Source organism: Xenopus tropicalis, chromosome 4 (assembly GCF_000004195.4).
Source record: "Xenopus tropicalis strain Nigerian chromosome 4, UCB_Xtro_10.0, whole genome shotgun sequence".
In the NCBI taxonomy this organism is placed as follows: domain Eukaryota; kingdom Metazoa; phylum Chordata; class Amphibia; order Anura; family Pipidae; genus Xenopus; species Xenopus tropicalis.
Genome location: NC_030680.2, coordinates 5452451 through 5473885, shown reverse-complemented (window position 1 = coordinate 5473885; position 21435 = coordinate 5452451). Strand labels below are relative to the sequence as shown.

The 21435-nt window shown below is 40.0% G+C and overlaps 1 protein-coding gene across 2 annotated transcripts in view; it reads left to right on the top strand.

The window, feature by feature from the left end:
- The first annotated feature begins 11386 nt into the window (after nt 1–11386).
- The window catches only part of slc17a6 (solute carrier family 17 member 6), a 28671-nt gene continuing 18622 nt past the window's right edge, over nt 11387–21435 (top strand). Inside the window, exons 1-4 of one of the 2 annotated variants that reach the window (XM_031900389.1) lie at nt 11387–11677; nt 15918–16401; nt 18729–18981; nt 20580–20698. In XM_031900389.1, coding sequence (XP_031756249.1) covers nt 16316–16401; nt 18729–18981; nt 20580–20698 — 458 coding nt within the window. In that variant the 5' untranslated portion in view covers nt 11387–11677; nt 15918–16315. Of the gene's footprint in view, nt 11678–15604; nt 16402–18728; nt 18982–20579; nt 20699–21435 lie in introns of those variants that run through there. The other variant, XM_004913333.4, reaches the window with a different exon arrangement.

Below are 21435 nucleotides of genomic sequence, written 5' to 3'. Positions count from 1 at the left end.
ATGTGTCAAGAAATCAATGGAATAATTTTATCTTCATAAAGTGCCCAATATAAACTTCATCACTGTTAATTCATCGATAAATCAAAAAAAGTGCTCTATTAATCTCTTTATCTTGAATCTGTTTCCCCTCCGAGGTCCTAGGAGTTTGCGGTTTTGTTAGGCTATACAGCTCTTCTCAATTAGCTTAGATAAGGTAATAACCTTGAGTTGGGATCAAGTACAGGTACTGTTTTATTATTACAGAGAAAAGGGAATCATTTAACCATGAAATAAACCCAATAGGGCTGTTCTGCCCCAATAAGGGGTAATTATATCTTAGTTGGGATCAAGTACAGGTACTGTTTTATTATTACAGAGAAAAGGGAATCATTTAACCATTAAATAAACCCAATAGGGCTGTTCTGCCCCAATAAGGGGTAATTATATCTTAGTTGGGATCAAGTACAGGTACTGTTTTATTATTACAGAGAAAAGGGAATCATTTAACCATTAAATAAACCCAATAGGGCTGTTCTGCCCCAATAAGGGGTAATTATATCTTAGTTGGGATCAAGTACAGGTACTGTTTTATTATTACAGAGAAAAGGGAATCATTTAACCATGAAATAAACCCAATAGGGCTGTTCTGCCCCAATAAGGGGTAATTATATCTTAGTTGGGATCAAGTACAGGTACTGTTTTATTATTACAGAGAAAAGGGAATCATTTAACCATGAAATAAACCCAATAGGGCTGTTCTGCCCCAATAAGGGGTAATTATATCTTAGTTGGGATCAAGTACAGGTACTGTTTTATTATTACAGAGAAAAGGGAATCATTTAACCATGAAATAAACCCAATAGGGCTGTTCTGCCCCAATAAGGGGTAATTATATCTTAGTTGGGATCAAGTACAGGTACTGTTTTATTATTACAGAGAAAAGGGAATCATTTAACCATTAAATAAACCCAATAGGGCTGTTCTGCCCCCAATAAGGGGTAATTATATCTTAGTTGGGATCAAGTACAGGCACTGTTTTATTATTATAGAGAAAAAGCAAATAATTTTTAAAAATCTGAATTATTTGCTTATAATGGAGTCTATGGGAGATGACCTTCCCATAATTCAGAACTTTCTGGATAACGGGTTTCCGGATAAGGGATCCCATACCTGTATATAATTTTTGAATTATTTGCATAGGCCTGTCTGAAAATTGTCCAGCTATAAATAGGGCAGGTACTCCATGGGTGTGCGGATGTGGTCCAAATCTGACAGGCCTGCAGGTTCCTCTGTATGATCCGATCAGATCCAGCGTGTGGGTGGCCAAATTGGGCCCAGATCTACTCATTTGGTGACCTCACCAGACAAGTGGATGTGCCGGTGTTTGGCCAGCATGGAGACCCTGTAGAACTGAGAGGTAGGTATGCAAACATTTGCCCAAGCCTCCTCATTGTTTGGTCTCTGTTATCTGCTGTCTTTTGTTTGACCTCACCAGGTACCTGTAACGAGCGCATATTTTGGTTGGCGCACTCTGCGGTTGTGTTTATATGAAAAAAAAAATAGCATACTGCCAGAAAGCTACAGACCAAACGCTCCGAGAGAGGCTAGATGGGTGGCTACCGATATCTTCTCACTCGGTCAATACCAGAGAGAAGTGACACAAGTACAAATCTATATTTACACGCATTATCCGAGGCTCTGGTCCTCAGTAGACAATATATGACATTTAATAATTGCAAAGAGTTGGAAGAAGAAGAAGGCAAATAATTCAATGGGTATAATGGGCAGGTGTAAGTCCTTGCCACCTGTTATCACCCGAGGTGACAGGAACATTTCAGCGTGGTAGCAATGAGAACCTTTCATAACAGAAATGCTCCCTCTATCGATAGATTTTCAGCAGCCCATTGGTTACCTTGGTAAACAGACTACAGGAACAAACAAATTTAAAAGCATTGGGAGACCGGACAGAGGCAAACAGTGGAAGCAGTCTTCGGCCGAAGGATGGGGGAAACTTCAGAGCAGGTAGGAGTAATGTGCTTTATTGGAAATGTACCCCCAATTCAACCTTCCAAAGGCCACCGGCATAGACACATGTACCAACACTCATATAAATTCATATTGCCCAAGCTTGGTGTCCCAGACGTGGACTTCTTTAGACTGCACGTTGGTTCTGCTTAGTTTTTTAAAGGTTGGATGTCTTTCATGGTGGGTATATTTTATTGGTTCCACCCGTTGGATGAACATTTGGCATTACAGCAGAAGCACACCACCCTTTCATAGCTCTTCGCTTTGGAAGTTTCCACTCAGCCTGTAATCCACGAGGGGGTGATTTATCAACGGTCGAGTTTTTGTTCTCAATTCAAGTTCTTTTGGGATTAAAAAACTTTGAATTTGAGTTATGGTGTGAAAACTGAATGTCTGGTATTTATTAAGTGCAAAAAACCGGACAACTCGAATGTAATAGTTTGCCATGTAAAAGCTTGCGAGTTTCTATAGAAGTCAATGGGAGTTGTCATAGGCAAAGTCAAGCCGTATTCTCAAACTCTTGTAAACTCAACTTGAGATATTCAAGCAGGGTCGGACTGGGGGGTGAAGGGCCAAACCCGGGGCTCCCACCCCAGGGGCCCTGCAGGTGCCCCAGGGGCCCCCCTAACCCCCCCTCACAGGGCCCCCCACCCGACGTCCTCCCCTGAGCGTGTAAATTTAACGCGCCGGGGAGGAGCGGTCGGGCAGGGGGGCACCAGCAAGGGTCAGGTCTGGGTCACTGGGGCCCACTGGAGCCAGGGCCCACCGGGATTTTTCCCAGTGTCCCGGTGGCCCAGTCCGACCCTGTATTCAAGTGTTTTTAGTCTAACGAGTTTTCCTTATTAATAAATAAGCAACCATTTGATATGCGAGTTTATTCAATTTACAAAAACAAACAAACTTGAAAACTGATAAATAAGCCCACTAATGTTTGTTGTAGCTTTCTGTGTAGCGTGAATGATATGTAAGATGCTGCTTCTTTTCAATTTGTTTTTTTTTTCAACCTTGCAGAGAGTGGTCTCGGATTTTTGCCATAAAGCCGATAGTTTCCTGGGCGTCATCCAAAGCAAGGTTTTTCCTGCAACGTTTCTCTTCGTGGTCTTGGTGGGACTCTCGTTGAATTTGTCCGTCGTCTGGATTCTGTTTTCTCGCATCAAACGTTGGACCCGGAGTACAGTTTTCCTCTGCAATTTAGCACTGGCCGATATCACTTGGATATTGTGCCTCCCGTGCCTTATCTACTATCATTTCAACGGGCTGCACTGGAGCTTTGGAAATGCGCTTTGCAAGGTGACCAGGACCTTATACCATAGCTGCTTCTACTGCAGCATTTATTTTGTTAGCTGCATGAGCATAGATAGATATCTGGCTATCGTCCATCCACTCAAGTCTCTACGGATGCTTAGGAAGAGCCAAGCCCTTGCTCTTTGTCTGACTATCTGGGCAATAACCTTTATCAGCAGTGTGCCGGTGACCTTCATAGCTGGGACGGAGTTGTGTGAAAACAACAAAACAATCTGTTCTCTTTATGTTTTTTCCAAAAACACCGATGTTTCCCTTCCCCTTTCTTTATTTAGCACGGTGGCCGGTTGTCTCCTTCCATTTGCCTCCATATGTTACTGTTACTGCAGCAGCTTGGGGCAACTGCGTCGTATTGAACTCCAGAGGCTGAAGAAGCGGGACATGTTGATCAAGCTCATGTTTTCAGCTTGGGTCATTTTTGCTCTTCTCTATCTCCCCTATCACGCATCGAGGAATTCTTGTATTATCCTAAGAGTGATTCAACCCAAGTTGGACAAAGCCATTGAAACTGCTGATGCCGTGTTCTTCATAGAGATGGCGGTGTGTAGCCTGAACACTTGCATCAACCCTCTCTTTTGTTTCTTGGCTGGGGCAGACTTTCGAGAACAGGTCTGCAGGATAGTGCACTCAATTAAACCCTTGAAGAGCTGGAACGGAAGCAGAAGGGTATGTCCAGTGTAATCCAACTGAGCTTTAAGTTTGGCTTCAAAAAGTTGCGATCAGTAAAAATAAGAACATTTACAAAGTCAGGACGATGGTTCTAGCACTGCCCAAACCATTGCACTTACACTGGCTCCATTTCCAAACTGTCTGCCGGAATCCCTATCTTGTTGGCAGATTGGCAGCATCTCAGTGGACCTGATAGGGAACTTCAATATGCCTTCCCTATGTAAGTGCCTAATTGTGCCTGACTGCCCACATTCCACTGTGCTCCTGAGGAATAAGTATTATGACACCAACATGACTTGTAACCAACCAGAGACAATAGGATCTATTGCGAGTTCCAATAAAGGTGAAATTTTATCCAAATGTAAAATTAGGGGTGGTAGGTTATCAAACACTATGTGATAAAAGTGATTTCAAAACTACTAAATATCCCATTAGAAATATTTGCAAGGTATATTAATGAAAGTTGTATAAACTCGTCACGGTATAAATCCATGAATCTTCTTTATTTTTCCCAAACAGAAATTGCTCCATTTTAGGATCATTTGGCGCTCAATATTGGAAAACAATACTGTGTTTAAGGTTCACTTGAAACTGGGTGACATAGAAAACAATGATGGGATTAACTTCCCTTTGAAACTGGGTGAAATAGAAAACAATGATGGGATTAACTTCCCCTTGAAACTGGGTGAAATAGAAAACAATGATTGAATTAACTTCCCCTAGAAACTGGGTGAAATAGAAAACAATGATGGTATAAACTTCCCTTTGAAACTGGGTGAAATAGAAAACAATGATGGGATTAACTTCCCTTTGAAACTGGGTGAAATAGAAAACAATGATGGTATAAACTTCCCTTTGAAACTGGGTGAAATAGAAAACAATGATGGGATTAACTTCCCTTTGAAACTGGGTGAAATAGAAAACAATGATGGGATTAACTTCCCTTTGAAACTGGGTGAAATAGAAAACAATGATGGGATTAACTTCCCTTTGAAACTGGGTGAAATAGAAAACAATGATGGGATTAACTTCCCTTTGAAACTGGGTGAAATAGAAAACAATGATGGGATTAACTTCCCTTTGAAACTGGGTGAAATAGAAAACAATGATGGGATTAACTTCCCTTTGAAACTGGGTGAAATAGAAAACAATGATGGGATTAACTTCCCTTTGAAACTGGGTGAAATAGAAAACAATGATGGGATTAATTTCCCTTTGAAACTGGGTGGCATTGAAAACAATGATGGGATTAACTTCCCCTTGAAAGTGTGTAGTAAAAGGATAGGCTGACAATAAATATACATGTTTTTAACCATTTTCAAGTTAAACTCAAACATTTCTAGTATTTGAAACCTTACATAGGACTCAATGTTACTCGATTGATCAAACCTGGTGAAAAAAGTAACCTAATTAATGAGTCTCGAATTATACGAGTTATTTAGATTCGTAAATCTCGAAAATATCTAGAAATAAAAAAAAAAAATCGACTTTTTCTCAAAATTGCTTAGTAAATGAGCCCCTTACTCTATAACCCAGCGTTCGCTTGTAGTTCCATTGATCTAGAATGACTCTCGGTGACTACACAGCTCTGGGGCGAATTGTAATTAGTAAAATATCCTTTTGTGTAACAATAAAGTGACACTTCTGCGGGTTTGCAGGACACTTGTATGTCTAATGAGCTCCTGAATAGAAGGACTACCTACATTTGATGTTTTATAATTAATTCTGTATTATTGTTTAAATCAATGGCTTGCATGCTTTGTATATCAGTACTTACAGTTGCTATGACAATCCTATGAAGCCTGCCTAACGAGCTCTTAAGGCTGTTTTTCTGTGATATCACCAAAGGATGGTTTTCAAATGACTTATTTTTATTCAAAACCCCAAAACGCCACAAAGGAATGTGACCAGTTATTGGAGACCATTTAGACTCAAGTCTGGGTATTCAGAGACTGATTTAGTACAGGTATGGGGTCCTTTATCTGGAAACCCATTATCCAGAAAGTTCTGAATTACATAAAGGACGTCTCCCATAGACTCCATTATAAGCAAATAATTCTAGTTTCTGAAAATGATTCCCTTTTCTCTGTAATAATAAAACAGTACCTGTACTTGATCCCAACTAAGATATAATTACCCCTTATTGGGGCAGAACAGCCCTATTGGGTTTATTTAATGGTTAAATTATTCCCTTTTCTCTGTAATAATAAAACAGTACCTGTACTTGATCCCAACTAAGATATAATTACCCCTTATTGGGGGCAGAATAGCCCTATTAGGTTTATTTAATGGTTAAATGATTCCCTTTTCTCTGTAATAATAAAACATTACCTGTACTTGATCCCAACTAAGATATAATTACCCCTTATTGGGGGCAGAACAGTCCTATTGGGTTTATTTCATGGTTAAATGATTCCCTTTTCTCTGTAATAATAAAACAGTACCTGTACTTGATCCCAACTAAGATATAATTACCCCTTATTGGGGCAGAACAGCCCTATTGGGTTTATTTAATGGTTAAATTATTCCCTTTTCTCTGTAATAATAAAACAGTAACTGTACTTGATCCCAACTAAGATATAATTACCCCTTATTGGGGGCAGAACAGCCCTATTGGGTTTATTTAATGGTTAAATGATTCCCTTTTCTCTGTAATAATAAAACATTACCTGTACTTGATCCCAACTAAGATATAATTACCCCTTATTGGGGGCAGAACAGTCCTATTGGGTTTATTTCATGGTTAAATGATTCCCTTTTCTCTGTAATAATAAAACAGTACCTGTACTTGATCCCAACTAAGATATAATTACCCCTTATTGGGGGCAGAACAGCCCTATTGGGTTTATTCAATATACAAATACTTTTTAGTAGACGTAATGTATAGAGATCCAAATTACGGAAAGACCCCTTATCCGGAAAACCCCAGGTCCCGAGCATTCTGGATAACAGGTCCCATACCTGTACATATAAAACATGGATATGGCTCATGGTTGTGCTGTTATTAAAAGATTTTTTTTGCAAAGCTACCTGGAATTATAAAGTGATTAATGAAGATATCCCCTTAATGTAATATCGCCCATTGCAGCTCGGTTCGCGCACCTCTGTAGCACAATTCCGTAAACGCCGCAGTGACTCAACACGTGTAATAACCTTATCGGCGCCCACGTAGAATTATAGGCTAATTAATCACCTCTGCTTATTTGCCCTGTCTGCCGTCTCCATTCAGTAAATCTCTGTGTAATTGGAGACTCAGAACTCGGATGGTTGTATTGTTGCACCATAAAAAGCAACCCCACGTGAGCGAGTTGCCTCACTTTATCTGTTATATATTGGTGACCCCCGTTACGTTATGGATTCTGTATAGTTCAGCAATACTTTTCTGTGACGGCACATCTTCTTTACCAAGTCAGTGCTGGGCCAGTTTATTCTGTATTCTGTATATGGGATCCCTTATCCAGAAACCCATTATCCAGAAAGCTCCGAATTACTGAAAGCCTGTCTCCCATAGACTCCATTTTAATCAAATAATACAGAATTTTAAAACTGATTTCCTTTTTCTCTGTAATAATAACAGTACCTGTACTTGATCCCAACTAAGATATAATTACCCCTTATTGGGGCAGAACAGCCCTATTGGGTTTATTTAATGGTTAAATGATTCCCTTTTCTCTGTAATAATAAAACAGTACCTGTACTTGATCCCAACTAAGATATAATTACCCCTTATTGGGGCAGAACAGCCCTATTGGGTTTATTTAATGGTTAAATGATTCCCTTTTCTCTGTAATAATAAAACAGTACCTGTACTTGATCCCAACTAAGATATTATTACCCCTTATTGGGGCAGAACAGCCCTATTGGGTTTATTTAATGGTTAAATGATTCCCTTTTCTCTGTAATAATAAAACAGTACCTGTACTTGATCCCAACTAAGATATAATTACCCCTTATTGGGGCAGAACAGCCCTATTGGGTTTATTTCATGGTTAAATGATTCCCTTTTCTCTGTAATAATAAAACAGTACCTGTACTTGATCCCAACTAAGATATAATTACCCCTTATTGGGGCAGAACAGCCCTATTGGGTTTATTTCATGGTTAAATGATTCCCTTTTCTCTGTAATAATAAAACAGTACCTGTACTTGATCCCAACTAAGATATAATTACCCCTTATTGGGGCAGAACAATCCTATTGGGTTTAATTAATGTTTTATTGATTTTTTAGTAGACTTAAAGTATGGAGATCCAGATTAAGGAAAGACCCCTTATCCAGAATAGCCCTGAGGATGCAGAGGATGCATTGTCATAAGGTATAGCTGAAATACACAGAATAACTGACACACAAGGGCACCCAGTGTGGGGTCAGGAGATATAGTTTTGAGCACTTAGTTATTTAATTCCCCATAATAACAAACACAAAGTTAGGAAATCAGTTAGACTGTAACATGAAATCATTCTGATATTCCTAATATGTGATAGGCAGCACTCACTTCTCTGCTGTGAGGAATCCTGCACTGAGGGGGATCTCTCTGCCATTAGTCACATGGTTGGAGAAGGGGATTGTGGGAGATGAGGCCTGGCTGCTGAGGGGAACCTCTCTGCCATTAGTCACATGGTTGGAGAAGGGGATTGTGGGAGATGAGGCCTGGCTGCTGAGGGGAACCTCTCTGCCATTAGTCACATGGTTGGAGAAGGGGATTGTGGGAGATGAGGCCTGGCTGCTGAGGGGAACCTCTCTGCCATTAGTCACATGGTTGGAGAAGTGGATTATGGGAGATGAGGCCTGGCTGCTGAGGGGAACCTCTCTGCCATTAGTCACATGGTTGGAGAAGGGGATTGTGGGAGATGAAGTCTGGCTGCTGAGGGGAATCTCTCTGCCATTAGTCACATGGTTGGAGAAGGGGATTATGGGAGATGAGGCCTGGCTGCTGAGGGGAATCTCTCTGCCATTAGTCACATGGTTGGAGAAGTGGATTATGGGAGATGAGGCCTGGCTGCTGAGGGGAATCTCTCTGCCATTAGTCACATGGTTGGAGAAGGGGATTGTGGGAGATGAGGCCTGGCTACTGAGGGGGATCTCTCTGCCATTAGTCACATGGTTGGAGAAGGGGATTATGGGAGATGAGGCCTGGCTGCTGAGGGGAATCTCTCTGCCATTAGTCACATGGTTGGGGAAATGGATTGTGGGACATGAGGCCTGGCTACTGAGGGGAATCTCTCTGCCATTAGTCACATGGTTGGAGAAGGGGATTGTGGGAGATGAGGCCTGGCTACTGAGGGGAACCTCTCTGCCATTAGTCACATGGTTGGAGAAGGGGATTATGGGAGATGAGGCCTGGCTACTGAGGGAAACCTCTCTGCCATTAGTCACATGGTTGGAGAAGGGGATTGTGGGAGATGAAGTCTGGCTGCTGAGGGGAATCTCTCTGCCATTAGTCACATGGTTGGAGAAGGGGATTATGGGAGATGAAGTCTGGCTGCTGAGGGGAATCTCTCTGCCATTAGTCACATGGTTGGGGAAATGGATTGTGGGACATGAGGCCTGGCTACTGAGGGGAATCTCTCTGCCATTAGTCACATGGTTGGAGAAGGGGATTGTGGGAGATGAGGCCTGGCTACTGAGGGGAACCTCTCTGCCATTAGTCACATGGTTGGAGAAGGGGATTATGGGAGATGAGGCCTGGCTACTGAGGGGAACCTCTCTGCCATTAGTCACATGGTTGGAGAAGGGGATTGTGGGAGATGAAGTCTGGCTGCTGAGGGGAATCTCTCTGCCATTAGTCACATGGTTGGAGAAGGGGATTATGGGAGATGAAGTCTGGCTGCTGAGGGGAACCTCTCTGCCATTAGTCACATGGTTGGAGAAGGGGATTATGGGAGATGAGGCCTGGCTACTGAGGGGAACCTCTCTGCCATTAGTCACATGGTTGGAGAAGGGGATTGTGGGAGATGAAGTCTGGCTGCTGAGGGGAATCTCTCTGCCATTAGTCACATGGTTGGAGAAGGGGATTATGGGAGATGAAGTCTGGCTGCTGAGGGGAATCTCTCTGCCATTAGTCACATGGTTGGGGAAATGGATTGTGGGACATGAGGCCTGGCTACTGAGGGGAATCTCTCTGCCATTAGTCACATGGTTGGAGAAGGGGATTGTGGGAGATGAGGCCTGGCTACTGAGGGGAACCTCTCTGCCATTAGTCACATGGTTGGAGAAGGGGATTGTGGGAGATGAAGTCTGGCTGCTGAGGGGAATCTCTCTGCCATTAGTCACATGGTTGGAGAAGGGGATTATGGGAGATGAAGTCTGGCTGCTGAGGAGAATCTATCTGCCATTAGTCACATGGTTGGAGAAGGGGATTATGGGAGATGAAGTCTGGCTGCTGAGGGGAACCTTTCTGCCATTAGTCACATGGTTGGAGAAGGGGATTATGGGAGATGAAGTCTGGCTGCTGAGGAGAATCTATCTGCCATTAGTCACATGGTTGGGGAAGGGGATTATGGGAGATGAGGCCTGGCTACTGAGGAGAATCCCTCTGCCATTAGTCACATGGTTGGAGAAGGGGATTATGGGAGATGAAGTCTGGCTGCTGAGGAGAATCTCTCTGCCATTAGTCACATGGTTGGAGAAGGGGATTATGGGAGATGAGGCCTGGCTGCTGAGGGGAATCTCTCTGCCATTAGTCACATGGTTGGGGAAATGGATTGTGGGACATGAGGCCTGGCTACTGAGGGGAATCTCTCTGCCATTAGTCACATGGTTGGAGAAGTGGATTATGGGAGATGAGGCCTGGCTACTGAGGGGAACCTCTCTGCCATTAGTCACATGGTTGGAGAAGGGGATTATGGGAGATGAGGCCTGGCTACTGAGGAGAATCTCTCTGCCATTAGTCACATGGTTGGAGAAGGGGATTATGGGAGATGAAGTCTGGCTGCTGAGGAGAATCTCTCTGCCATTAGTCACATGGTTGGGGAAATGGATTGTGGGACATGAGGCCTGGCTACTGAGGGGAACCTCTCTGCCATTAGTCACATGGTTGGAGAAGGGGATTATGGGAGATGAGGCCTGGCTGCTGAGGGGAATCTCTCTGCCATTAGTCACATGGTTGGAGAAGGGGATTGTGGGAGATGAGGCCTGGCTGCTGAGGAGAATCTCTCTGCCATTAGTCACATGGTTGGAGAAGGGGATTATGGAAGATGAAGTCTGGCTACTGAGGAGAATCTCTCTGCCATTAGTCACATGGTTGGAGAAGGGGATTATGGGAGATGAGGCCTGGCTGCTGAGGGGAATCTCTCTGCCATTAGTCACATGGTTGGGGAAGTGGATTATGGGAGATGAAGTCTGGCTGCTGAGGAGAATCCCTCTATACTAGTCAGGTTTGCCATCAGTATTTCAGCTGTTATACAATATATCTGTGTTTTTCCCAACATTCCTGGCAGGGTGCTTCCATGGAGTATTGGGTGAGCGGGTCCTACCCAATAAAGAGCGTTCCGGCAGTGGTTTGACACCCAATAGGAATAAACTTCTCACCCTAAACAAGCAGCAACAGGGTCCTTGGCCCACTCCTTGCCACTGAGAGAGTGGGGCAGTTATACGTACCCTGAGCATGAATTTGCCCCAGCAGTGATCAAGACTGGCTCTAATCCAGCTGCCCAGGAGTATGGATTCCACCCAACCTGCCCTGAACAGCATCTCTTTGCCAGGTTTGTATGTTCATGTTTGGGATGCCCTTTATTGGTTCCTGAGTTTGATTCCAGCCGTGGGGTTATTCATGGGGTCCAAGGCCACGTATGTGGGGTGCAGTTCAGTAAAGCTTCGCCATCTAAAAGCCTGTGAGCTTCTATAGAAGTCAATGGGAGTTGTCCTAGGCAAAGTCAGGCCATATTGTCTTTGTTGTCTTCATCTTTCCATCTTTCACATGGGGGTCACTGACCCCGGCAGCCAAAAAACTATTACTCTCTGGGGCTACAATTTTATTTTTATTGTTACTTTTTATTCCTTATCTTTCTATTTAGTCCCTCTCCTATTCATATTCCAGTCTCTCATTCACACTGCTGCCTGGTTGCTAAGATAAACAAACCCTAGCAACCAGATAGCTGCTGAAATTCTAAACTGGAAAGCTGCTGAACAAAAAGCTAAATAACTGAAAAACTCCAAAAAAACCCCCAAAAATGAAAACCTATTGCAAATTGCCTCAGAATAGAATTCCCTAAAGCATCTTGGTAAAACACTTAACTAAACCAAAGCTTCTAGATCTCACTGGGGAAATACCGGCTTGGCGTTTTCTGCAAACCTTAGAGCTAGCACTCTATCATTCCTCATCTTGTTCTGCTCAGGGAGGCCGGAGGAAATGAGACGTCCTGACATTTTGTAAAGCTGTCAAAGCAGAGTTATTTCTCACCTCCAATCAATAACCATAAAGCCAAATAAACCCAACTCCTTATGCTCCTTGATTTATTACTTTGACCTCCTTCCTCTGTATTGTTTCCTTTCATTGAGCACAAGGCTGAAGAACAAGGAGCTTTATACAAATTCTTTTTCAGACCTGTCCCAAGTCTCATCTATGGATAAATATGGCCAGGCAATGTGGCTAGCTGACTAGCAGAAGTCCAGGGAGAGTCGGACAGGACTGTAGGCTGTAGGGAAGGAAAAAGATAGGGCATGTAGTACAAGATCTTATTCAGTAAAGGGGAGAATGGCAAGACGGGTAGCACAAGTCTGTTGACAGCAGGGAAGGCAGGAGGTTGGGGCAGGTAGGCAAAATCATTGCCAGTAAAAAGACCAAGGAGGGTAGTAAACCAATTGTAGGCAATGGGAACGAAAGAGTCTGGGGCAGGTACACTATATTAATAGTGCCCAACAAGTTAGCTTTCTGTTTTTAACACCTTTATATCTTGGCAAACGTTGTTAATCAATTCAGAAACAACAAAAAAAAATTAGAAATGAGCTAGAGATTCAGCCATAGATTTCTTAGCAGCCCAAAAGGCTCAGTTTTGCATTAAAAATACAAAGCAATGTTTTATTTCGTCCACTAGAGGGCACCATTGTCAAGAGTGAATGGGATTAGCATGGGCCTTATTGAGTGTATTCCCACCTGTGTGTGTGTGTGTGTGTGTTTAACATGTCCAGTAGTCTGAATAGAGCAAAATCCTTACACAATCAGATTGAACCAAGGGGGTTTTTATTGGCCGAATTTGTGCAAATCAACCCCAAGAAGAATAAGGGGCGGCTGGCGTCATGTTATAAAAATACAATTCTTTATTATTATATCATCTATCTGTCTATCTATCTATCTATCTATCTATCTATCAATCATCTATCTATCATCTGTGCATCTATCTATCTATCTGTCTATCTATCTATCTATCATCTATCTATCTATCTATCTATGAATCATCTATCTATCATCTGTGCATCTATCTATCTGTCTGTCTATCTATCTATCTATCATCTATCTATCTATCTATCTATCAATCATCTATCTATCATCTGTGCATCTATCTATCTGTCTGTCTATCTATCTATCTATCTATCTATCATCTATCTATCTATCATCTATCAACATCTATAACAACACACATTAATTTACTATAGCTGCTATAGAGTTGCACATCCCTACACTATTTCCCTATGCCAACAGGTGTAAATTAAACAATAAAAAGAAGCGAAAAGGAATTACAAAGCACCTAAATTGCACCAGTTGAACCAAGGGGGGTTTATTGGCTGATTGGTGCAAATCAACCCCAAGAAGAATAATGGAGGGCTGTCAAGGTGTTATATAAATATACTGCAAGCAGATGACAATTCTTTATGATATCTTGGGAATGCAGCGAATCTAGGATTCAGTTCAGGTTTTTTTGCCGAGCCTTGTTCTCTTTAACCCTTCCTTATACTAATTTTCATATGATAATTCGGATTCGGTTCAGTGTTCATCCGAATCTTTCCCAAAGGATTCAGGGTTCGGCCAAATCCCAAAACAGTGGATTCAGTACACCCCCATTACATCAATCTATTCCATAGATATCTATTAGATAGATATCATCTATTTTTGACTTCCGTGATTATGTGACAAAAAGTCTTGTGGATTTAAGAATTTGGTTCGGCCAGGAGTGTGGATTCGGCTGAATCTGAATCCTGCTGAAAAAGGCTTGATCCTGAGTCGAATCCTGGATTTGGTGCATCCTTACTATCTATCCAGGGTTCAACTGGGGCACTGGGAAAAAACCCTGTGTGCCCTAGCCCTGGTGGGCCCCCAGCGGCCCAGACCCGATCCCCACCGGGCGCTCCTGCTAGCCAGTGACTAGCTGATGGTACACACATTTGGGGAGGAGGCAGGATGAGTGGTGGGGGACTGGCGTGGGGGGGATGTGAAAGCCCTGACAGGGGCCCAGCGGGAGGTGCAGGGGCAACTGAAGCACCAGTCAAACCCTCTATCTATCATCTATCTATCTATCTATCTATCTATCTATTTAACTATCTATATCTATGTATCTATCTAAGTAACTATCTATATCTATCTATGTATCTATCTATGTATCTATCTATCTATTTAGCTATCTATATCTATGTATCTATCTAACTATCTATATCTATCTATCTATCTATATAACTATCTATATCTATCTATGTATCTATCTATGTATCTATCTATCTATTTAGCTATCTATATCTATGTATCTATCTAACTATCTATATCTATCTATCTATATAACTATCTATATCTATCTATGTATCTATCTATATCTATCTATGTTTCTATCTAACTATCTATATCTATCTATCTATCTATCTATCTATCTATCTATATAACTATCTATATCTATCTCTGTATCTATCTATCTATCTATCTATCTATCTATCTATCTATCTATCTATATCTATGTACCTATCTAACTATCTATATCTATCTATGTATCTATCTATGTATCTATCTATCTATATCTATGTATCTATCTAACTATCTATATCTATCTATCTATATAACTATCTATATCTATCTATGTATCTATATCTATCTATGTTTCTATCTAACTATCTATATCGATCTATCTAACTATCTATATCTATCTATGTATCTATCTATCATATATCTATCTATCTATCATCTATCAACTATCTATATCTTTCCATGTATCTATCTATGTATCTATCTATCTATCTATCAACTATCTATATATTTCTATGTATCTATCTATCTATCTCTATCTATCTATCTATCTATATCTTTCTATGTATCTATCTATGTATCTATTATCTATCTATCTATCTATCATCTATCTATCTAACTAACTACATCTTTATATGTATCTATCTATGTATCTATCTATATATCTATCATCTATCATCTATCTACCATCTATCTATAAACAACACACCTGAATTTCCTATAGTAGCCATAGAGTTGCCATAAGAGAACAATGCCCATTGCCGCACTTCCCTACATCCCTATCCCTATGCCAATAGGTGTAAATGAGCAGAAAAGGAGTTTGGCAGCTGCAACATGTAACATATGGGGTGTGTGAGTAACATGACTGGAGATCAATGTATAGGAGACAAATGAGATCAGCAATCTAGAAGTGTGAATGGGGGGGGGGTCGACTTAGTTGTCAATTTTTAATAAACTAGCAGTCCCAGTGCCTCCGATCTGTAGACTGGGGATGATGACATCTTTCCAGCGGTTACCATAGCATCCACACTCAAGAGCCCGAGATTAAATTCAGTTCAAGGCAACCCGCCCAATTCCCCCTGGAAAGTTGGTAGTGGAGGAGAGAAAAGGAGGTTGCGCCCAACGGCACAGAGCTGTCCGTGGTGCTGAATTGCTCCCAGCAGCTCCCAGCGACTCAACCAGCAACTCCACCAGCGACTCAGCGCTTCTTTCTGCAACCTCTCCACTTAATTAAGGACCATTCTCCTTATTAGTCTGAAACGTGTCTTTCCTAGCAGTGATCCGAGGAGAGACCTATTCCGGCAATGAGAATACTGCGCTGCTAACAAGTGTTATTCTGTATATGTAGAAATAGACTTTCTGGAGGTTTCCAGTCAAATCTCTACAACTCTGCTGCGAAGGGGAAACATTTGTTGGGGACAAAAAAAAAAATAAAAAATGGATTTTTAAGTCACCAGAGGCGCAAAGCACAAAGCGAGAACATGACATTGTCTGGGAAGCGCACCGACTGCTCCACTTTGTAACTGGGTTCCCATAGTCTTTTTTCCTTCTGTCTCCTTGAGCGATCGGGAAGCTTGTACCCTTCATCCTAGGAATTTTCTACCAATATGAGAAACTGCCTTTCTTTCGGCACGATTTAACGAGAAGCAAAAAGGAAGACGCACCTGTAGCAATAATGGACGTAATAAAGCAAAGGGTTTTAGTCAAAGGCAAAGAAGGGCTGAAGAATGTCGCCAGCAAATCCCTTGGACAGATATACAGGTATCTCACCTCTTTTTCATTATGATATTATTTCGATATTTCAGATTTCCGGAAATAACGATCCTATTTATTTGTTATAAATCAAACACCTTGTATCTGCCTTGATGTAATTCGTTTGAATCCTTTGGGGCATTCAGATTTATACACGCAAATAATTTGAAATCGACGCTAAATGGTTCACTTAAATATTGTCACAACCTGCAAAAAAAAAAATACGTTTAATAGTGAAATCCCAAGGGGTTTGTGTCTGTTCCGCCCAGCATATAAATAGTTAATAAACGCACACATCAACTTTTAGCCGTGATGACAAGTCGTACATATTTAGCATTTTGCTGCATAACGAAAAGGGAATGTTAATGAATCCAAAATACACACATTTAGCCAATTTATTTGTTTCGTTATCATAGAATTGAACGATTATTTGTTTCCATTGTATTGTGAAATATATATATTTGTTATATATATATTGGTTTTGCATTTGCAATCTAAAAAAATATAGATATGGATGGAAATAAAGTAATAAAAGCCAAATTCAGCTAAATCACAATACGTTTGTTTTCTGATTTTGAAGTCAGAACAATATCATACAAACGAAATTCAGGGATTTTATTTTTCAATAGAATTTGAAAATCATATTTTTTTTTTGCCTATGGCAACATATTTGACATTAAAATGAATAAGGTAGGAACTCTCTAAAAAAAAAAAAAACCAGGAAAACAAAATGACATAAATAAAGATATTAATGGTCGTTATTAAGAAGAATTCTATTTTTTTTTCTTTACATTGAAAATATGTTTCTGGGGTTGTAGTATAAAAGAATAAAATATCACATTTTATTGGAATTATTGGAATGCTTCAGGTTATCCAGTTTTAAACAAAAGATGTAGCTACAGGTATAGGAACTGTTATCCAGAATGCTCGGGACTAAGGGTATTCCGGTTAAGGGGGTTGTTCCATAATTTGGATCTCTAAACCTTAAGTCTACAAAAATTAAAAGAATTAATAAAAACATGAAATAAACCCAATAGGGCTGTTCTGCCCCCAATAAGAGGTAATTATATCTTAGTTGGGATCAAGTACAGGTACTGTTTTATTATTACAGAGAAAAGGGAATCATTTAACCATGAAATAAACCCAATAGGGCTGTTCTGCCCCAATAAGGGGTAATTATATCTTAGTTGGGATCAAGTACAGGTACTGTTTTATTATTACAGAGAAAAGGGAATCATTTAACCATTAAATAAACCCAATAGGGCTGTTCTGCCCCCAATAAGGGGTAATTATATCTTAGTTGGGATCAAGTACAGGTACTGTTTTATTATTACAGAGAAAAGGGAATCATTTAACCATGAAATAAACCCAATAGGGCTGTTCTGCCCCAATAAGGGGTAATTATATCTTAGTTGGGATCAAGTACAGGTACTGTTTTATTATTACAGAGAAAAGGGAATCATTTAACCATGAAATAAACCCAATAGGGCTGTTCTGCCCCAATAAGGGGTAATTATACCTTAGTTGGGATCAAGTACAGGTACTGTTTTATTATTACAGAGAAAAGGGAATCATTTAACCATTAAATAAACCCAATAGGGCTGTTCTGCCCCAATAAGGGGTAATTATATCTTAGTTGGGATCAAGTACAGGTACTGTTTTATTATTACATATAAAAACGAAATCAATTTTAAAAATATGAATTATTTTATTAAAATTGGGATATATATGGGAGACAGGCTTTCCGAAAGGGAAGGGATCCCATACCTGTATATATATATATACATTATTTTTTATTTTATATATATAATATATATATATATATATATAATATATAAAATAAAAATTATATATAAATTAAAAAAAAAAAATATATATATATTATATATTTATATATATATTATTTAACATCCAGAACCAAATGTATTATTATAAGCACAATTATGTAACTATAAATAAGGAGAAGAATATATAAAATATTTATCCCTGTAACTGAATCTTTAATTTTTCGTTTAAACGAAACATTATGAATTTGCAATACATTTACAACTTAGATCCGAACGATTTAACCCTTTATTTTTTTATATAACGTAACGGTATTGTATTTCATTTTCAATGCATTTGACATTTATATTGAAAGAATAAAAAGAAATAAAGAAATATCACCAAAATATCATTGGAATTGTTTTTAAACAATTGTTTTTGGGGAATATAATCATTTCTAATACATTGACTCTCCGTTGATTAAATCTTTTGAAGTGATACAAAAAGGTGTATAAAATTGAGCATTATTGACGCCCCCCCCCCCCAACCCCTGATTTCTCTTTATTTTAAAGAGTTTTAGAGAAGAAAAACAAAACCGGTGAAAATATCGAGTTGACTGAAGATGGGAAACCCGTGGAAGTGGCGGAGAAGAAGCCCCCATTATGTGACTGCACCTGTTTTGGGCTCCCCAGGAGGTACATCATCGCCATCATGAGCGGACTTGGGTTCTGCATTTCTTTTGGGATCCGCTGCAATCTGGGAGTGGCTATTGTGGATATGGTTAATAACAGCACCATTCATCACGGAGGGAAAATTATCAAAGAGGTGAGCGATTTATGCCAGGATTTACCCTATTCTGATAGCCTGCCAACCAGAGAGGGAACCACATCTCATAACCATTTATTTCATGTTTAAATGGTTCCCTTTTCTCTGTAATAATAAAACAGTACCTGTACTTGATCCCAACTAAGATATAATTACCCCTTATTGGGGCAGAACAGCCCTATTGGGTTTATTTAATGGTTAAATGATTCCCTTTTCTCTGTAATAATAAAACAGTACCTGTACTTGATCCCAACTAAGATATAATTACCCCTTATTGGGGCAGAACAGCCCTATTGGGTTTATTTAATACTTAAATGATTCCCTTTTCTCTGTAATAATAAAACAGTACCTGTACTTGATCCCAACTAAGATATAATTACCCCTTATTGGGGCGGAACAGCCCTATTGGGTTTATTTAATACTTAAATGATTCCCTTTTCTCTGTAATAATAAAACAGTACCTGTACTTGATCCCAACTAAGATATAATTACCCCTTATTGGGGCGGAACAGCCCTATTGGGTTTATTTAATAGTTAAATGATTCCCTTTTCTCTGTAATAATAAAACAGTACCTGTACTTGATCCCAACTAAGATATAATTACCCCTTATTGGGGGCAGAACAGCCCTATTGGGTTTATTTAATGGCTAAATGATTCCCTTTTCTCTGTAATAATAAAACAGTACCTGTACTTGATCCCAACTAAGATATAATTACCCCTTATTGGGGCAGAACAGCCCTATTGGGTTTATTTAATGGTTAAATGATTCCCTTTTCTCTGTAATAATAAAACAGTACCTGTACTTGATCCCAACTAAGATATAATTACCCCTTATTGGGGCAGAACAGCCCTATTGGGTTTATTTAATGGTTAAATGATTCCCTTTTCTCTGTAATAATAAAACAGTACCAGTACTTGATCCCAACTAAGATATAATTACCCCTTATTGGGGCGGAACAGCCCTATTGGGTTTATTTAATGGTTAAATGATTCCCTTTTCTCTGTAATAATAAAACAGTACCTGTACTTGATCCCAAATTTCAGAAAGATCCCTTATCTGGAAAAGTCCAGGTCCAGAGCATTCTGGACAACAGGTCTCATACCTGTATTTATAGATAGATGATAGATAGATGATAGATAGATGATAGATAGATGATAGATAGAGAGATAGATAGAGTTACAAAAAATGGCAAGGAAATCACAGAACCTTAAATATAACAAAAATGTGTCATTGCGGCTTTTGGGTCTGAATATATAAGAAGAGGGGAACGTGTGGGGGCGGAGCCTTGAGAGCAATAGAAAGGAAGGTGGCGTGACATTGCGTGTGTGTGAGTGCGCAGGCGGGTACGAGGGAGGCAGTGTGTCCTTCCCGGGCTGCCCAGGCTACATACATGTCCAGAATTTTATAGTAAAAAAGCCCATTTTCTCTATATAAAGATCCGTATTCTTCCCTAAAGTACAGGAACCATCTTGGATATTTCAAAAATAAAAAATTCAGACAATTATTTTTAAAAAATATGTCATTAAAAAACATTTCAAACCGGCCAATAAAAATGGTATGAAATTTAAAATTGAGAATTGTATTTTTTTTCTGCAGAAAGCCAAATTTAATTGGGATCCGGAGATAGTCGGAATGATTCACGGCTCGTTCTTTTGGGGTTACATAGTGACCCAGATCCCGGGAGGATACATAGCATCCAGATTAGCGGCTAACAGGTACGGGCCGATCCATTTGCAAAGGAGGGGGGAGGGTGAAAGAAGGAGAAGGGTGGGGGGTGCATTATGCATTTAATTGTCAGTCCCACAGGGCCGGGGCTTTAATAAAGGCTCTCGGGGATGTTGGTTATTCATTCATTGACTGTTGTTGTCGTGGTATTTGGGCTAAAGAGATTTCATGGATTGATTGGGGGCACAACGACCCACATTATACACACAGCTACAGTTTGGGTTTACTTGCCCTTATGTTCTGTGCAGGAGATAGAATGCTCTGGGCTGTTGGAAGGTTCCGAAATGCTGATCTAATCTAATAATCTGATTAAATTATTTTATTATCCTACTAATAAGTGATGAACCTGTATCTGCTTCTGTTTAATCTTCACTCCCCTCCCCCCGGGTGTTTCATGGTCTCATCCCTGAATGTACCCCCCTTTCTCCCCAACTCCTCTCTCTTGTGTTTCTATTCTCTTTATCTCTATCTCTTCAATATCAATCTATCCATCTGCCTATCTCTATCTTTATCCATTATCTATCTACTATCTATCAATGTCCTTTTGCTTTGACTTGTGCCAGACCCTTATGAATTTTTTATTTTCTCTCACTGATATCACAGTCACTTTCTGTTGCTGAAACTCAGGATTTTTATCTATCTATCTATCTATCTATCTATCTATATATCTATATATCAATCTATCTATTATCTATCTATCTATCAATCTATCTATATATCAATCTAT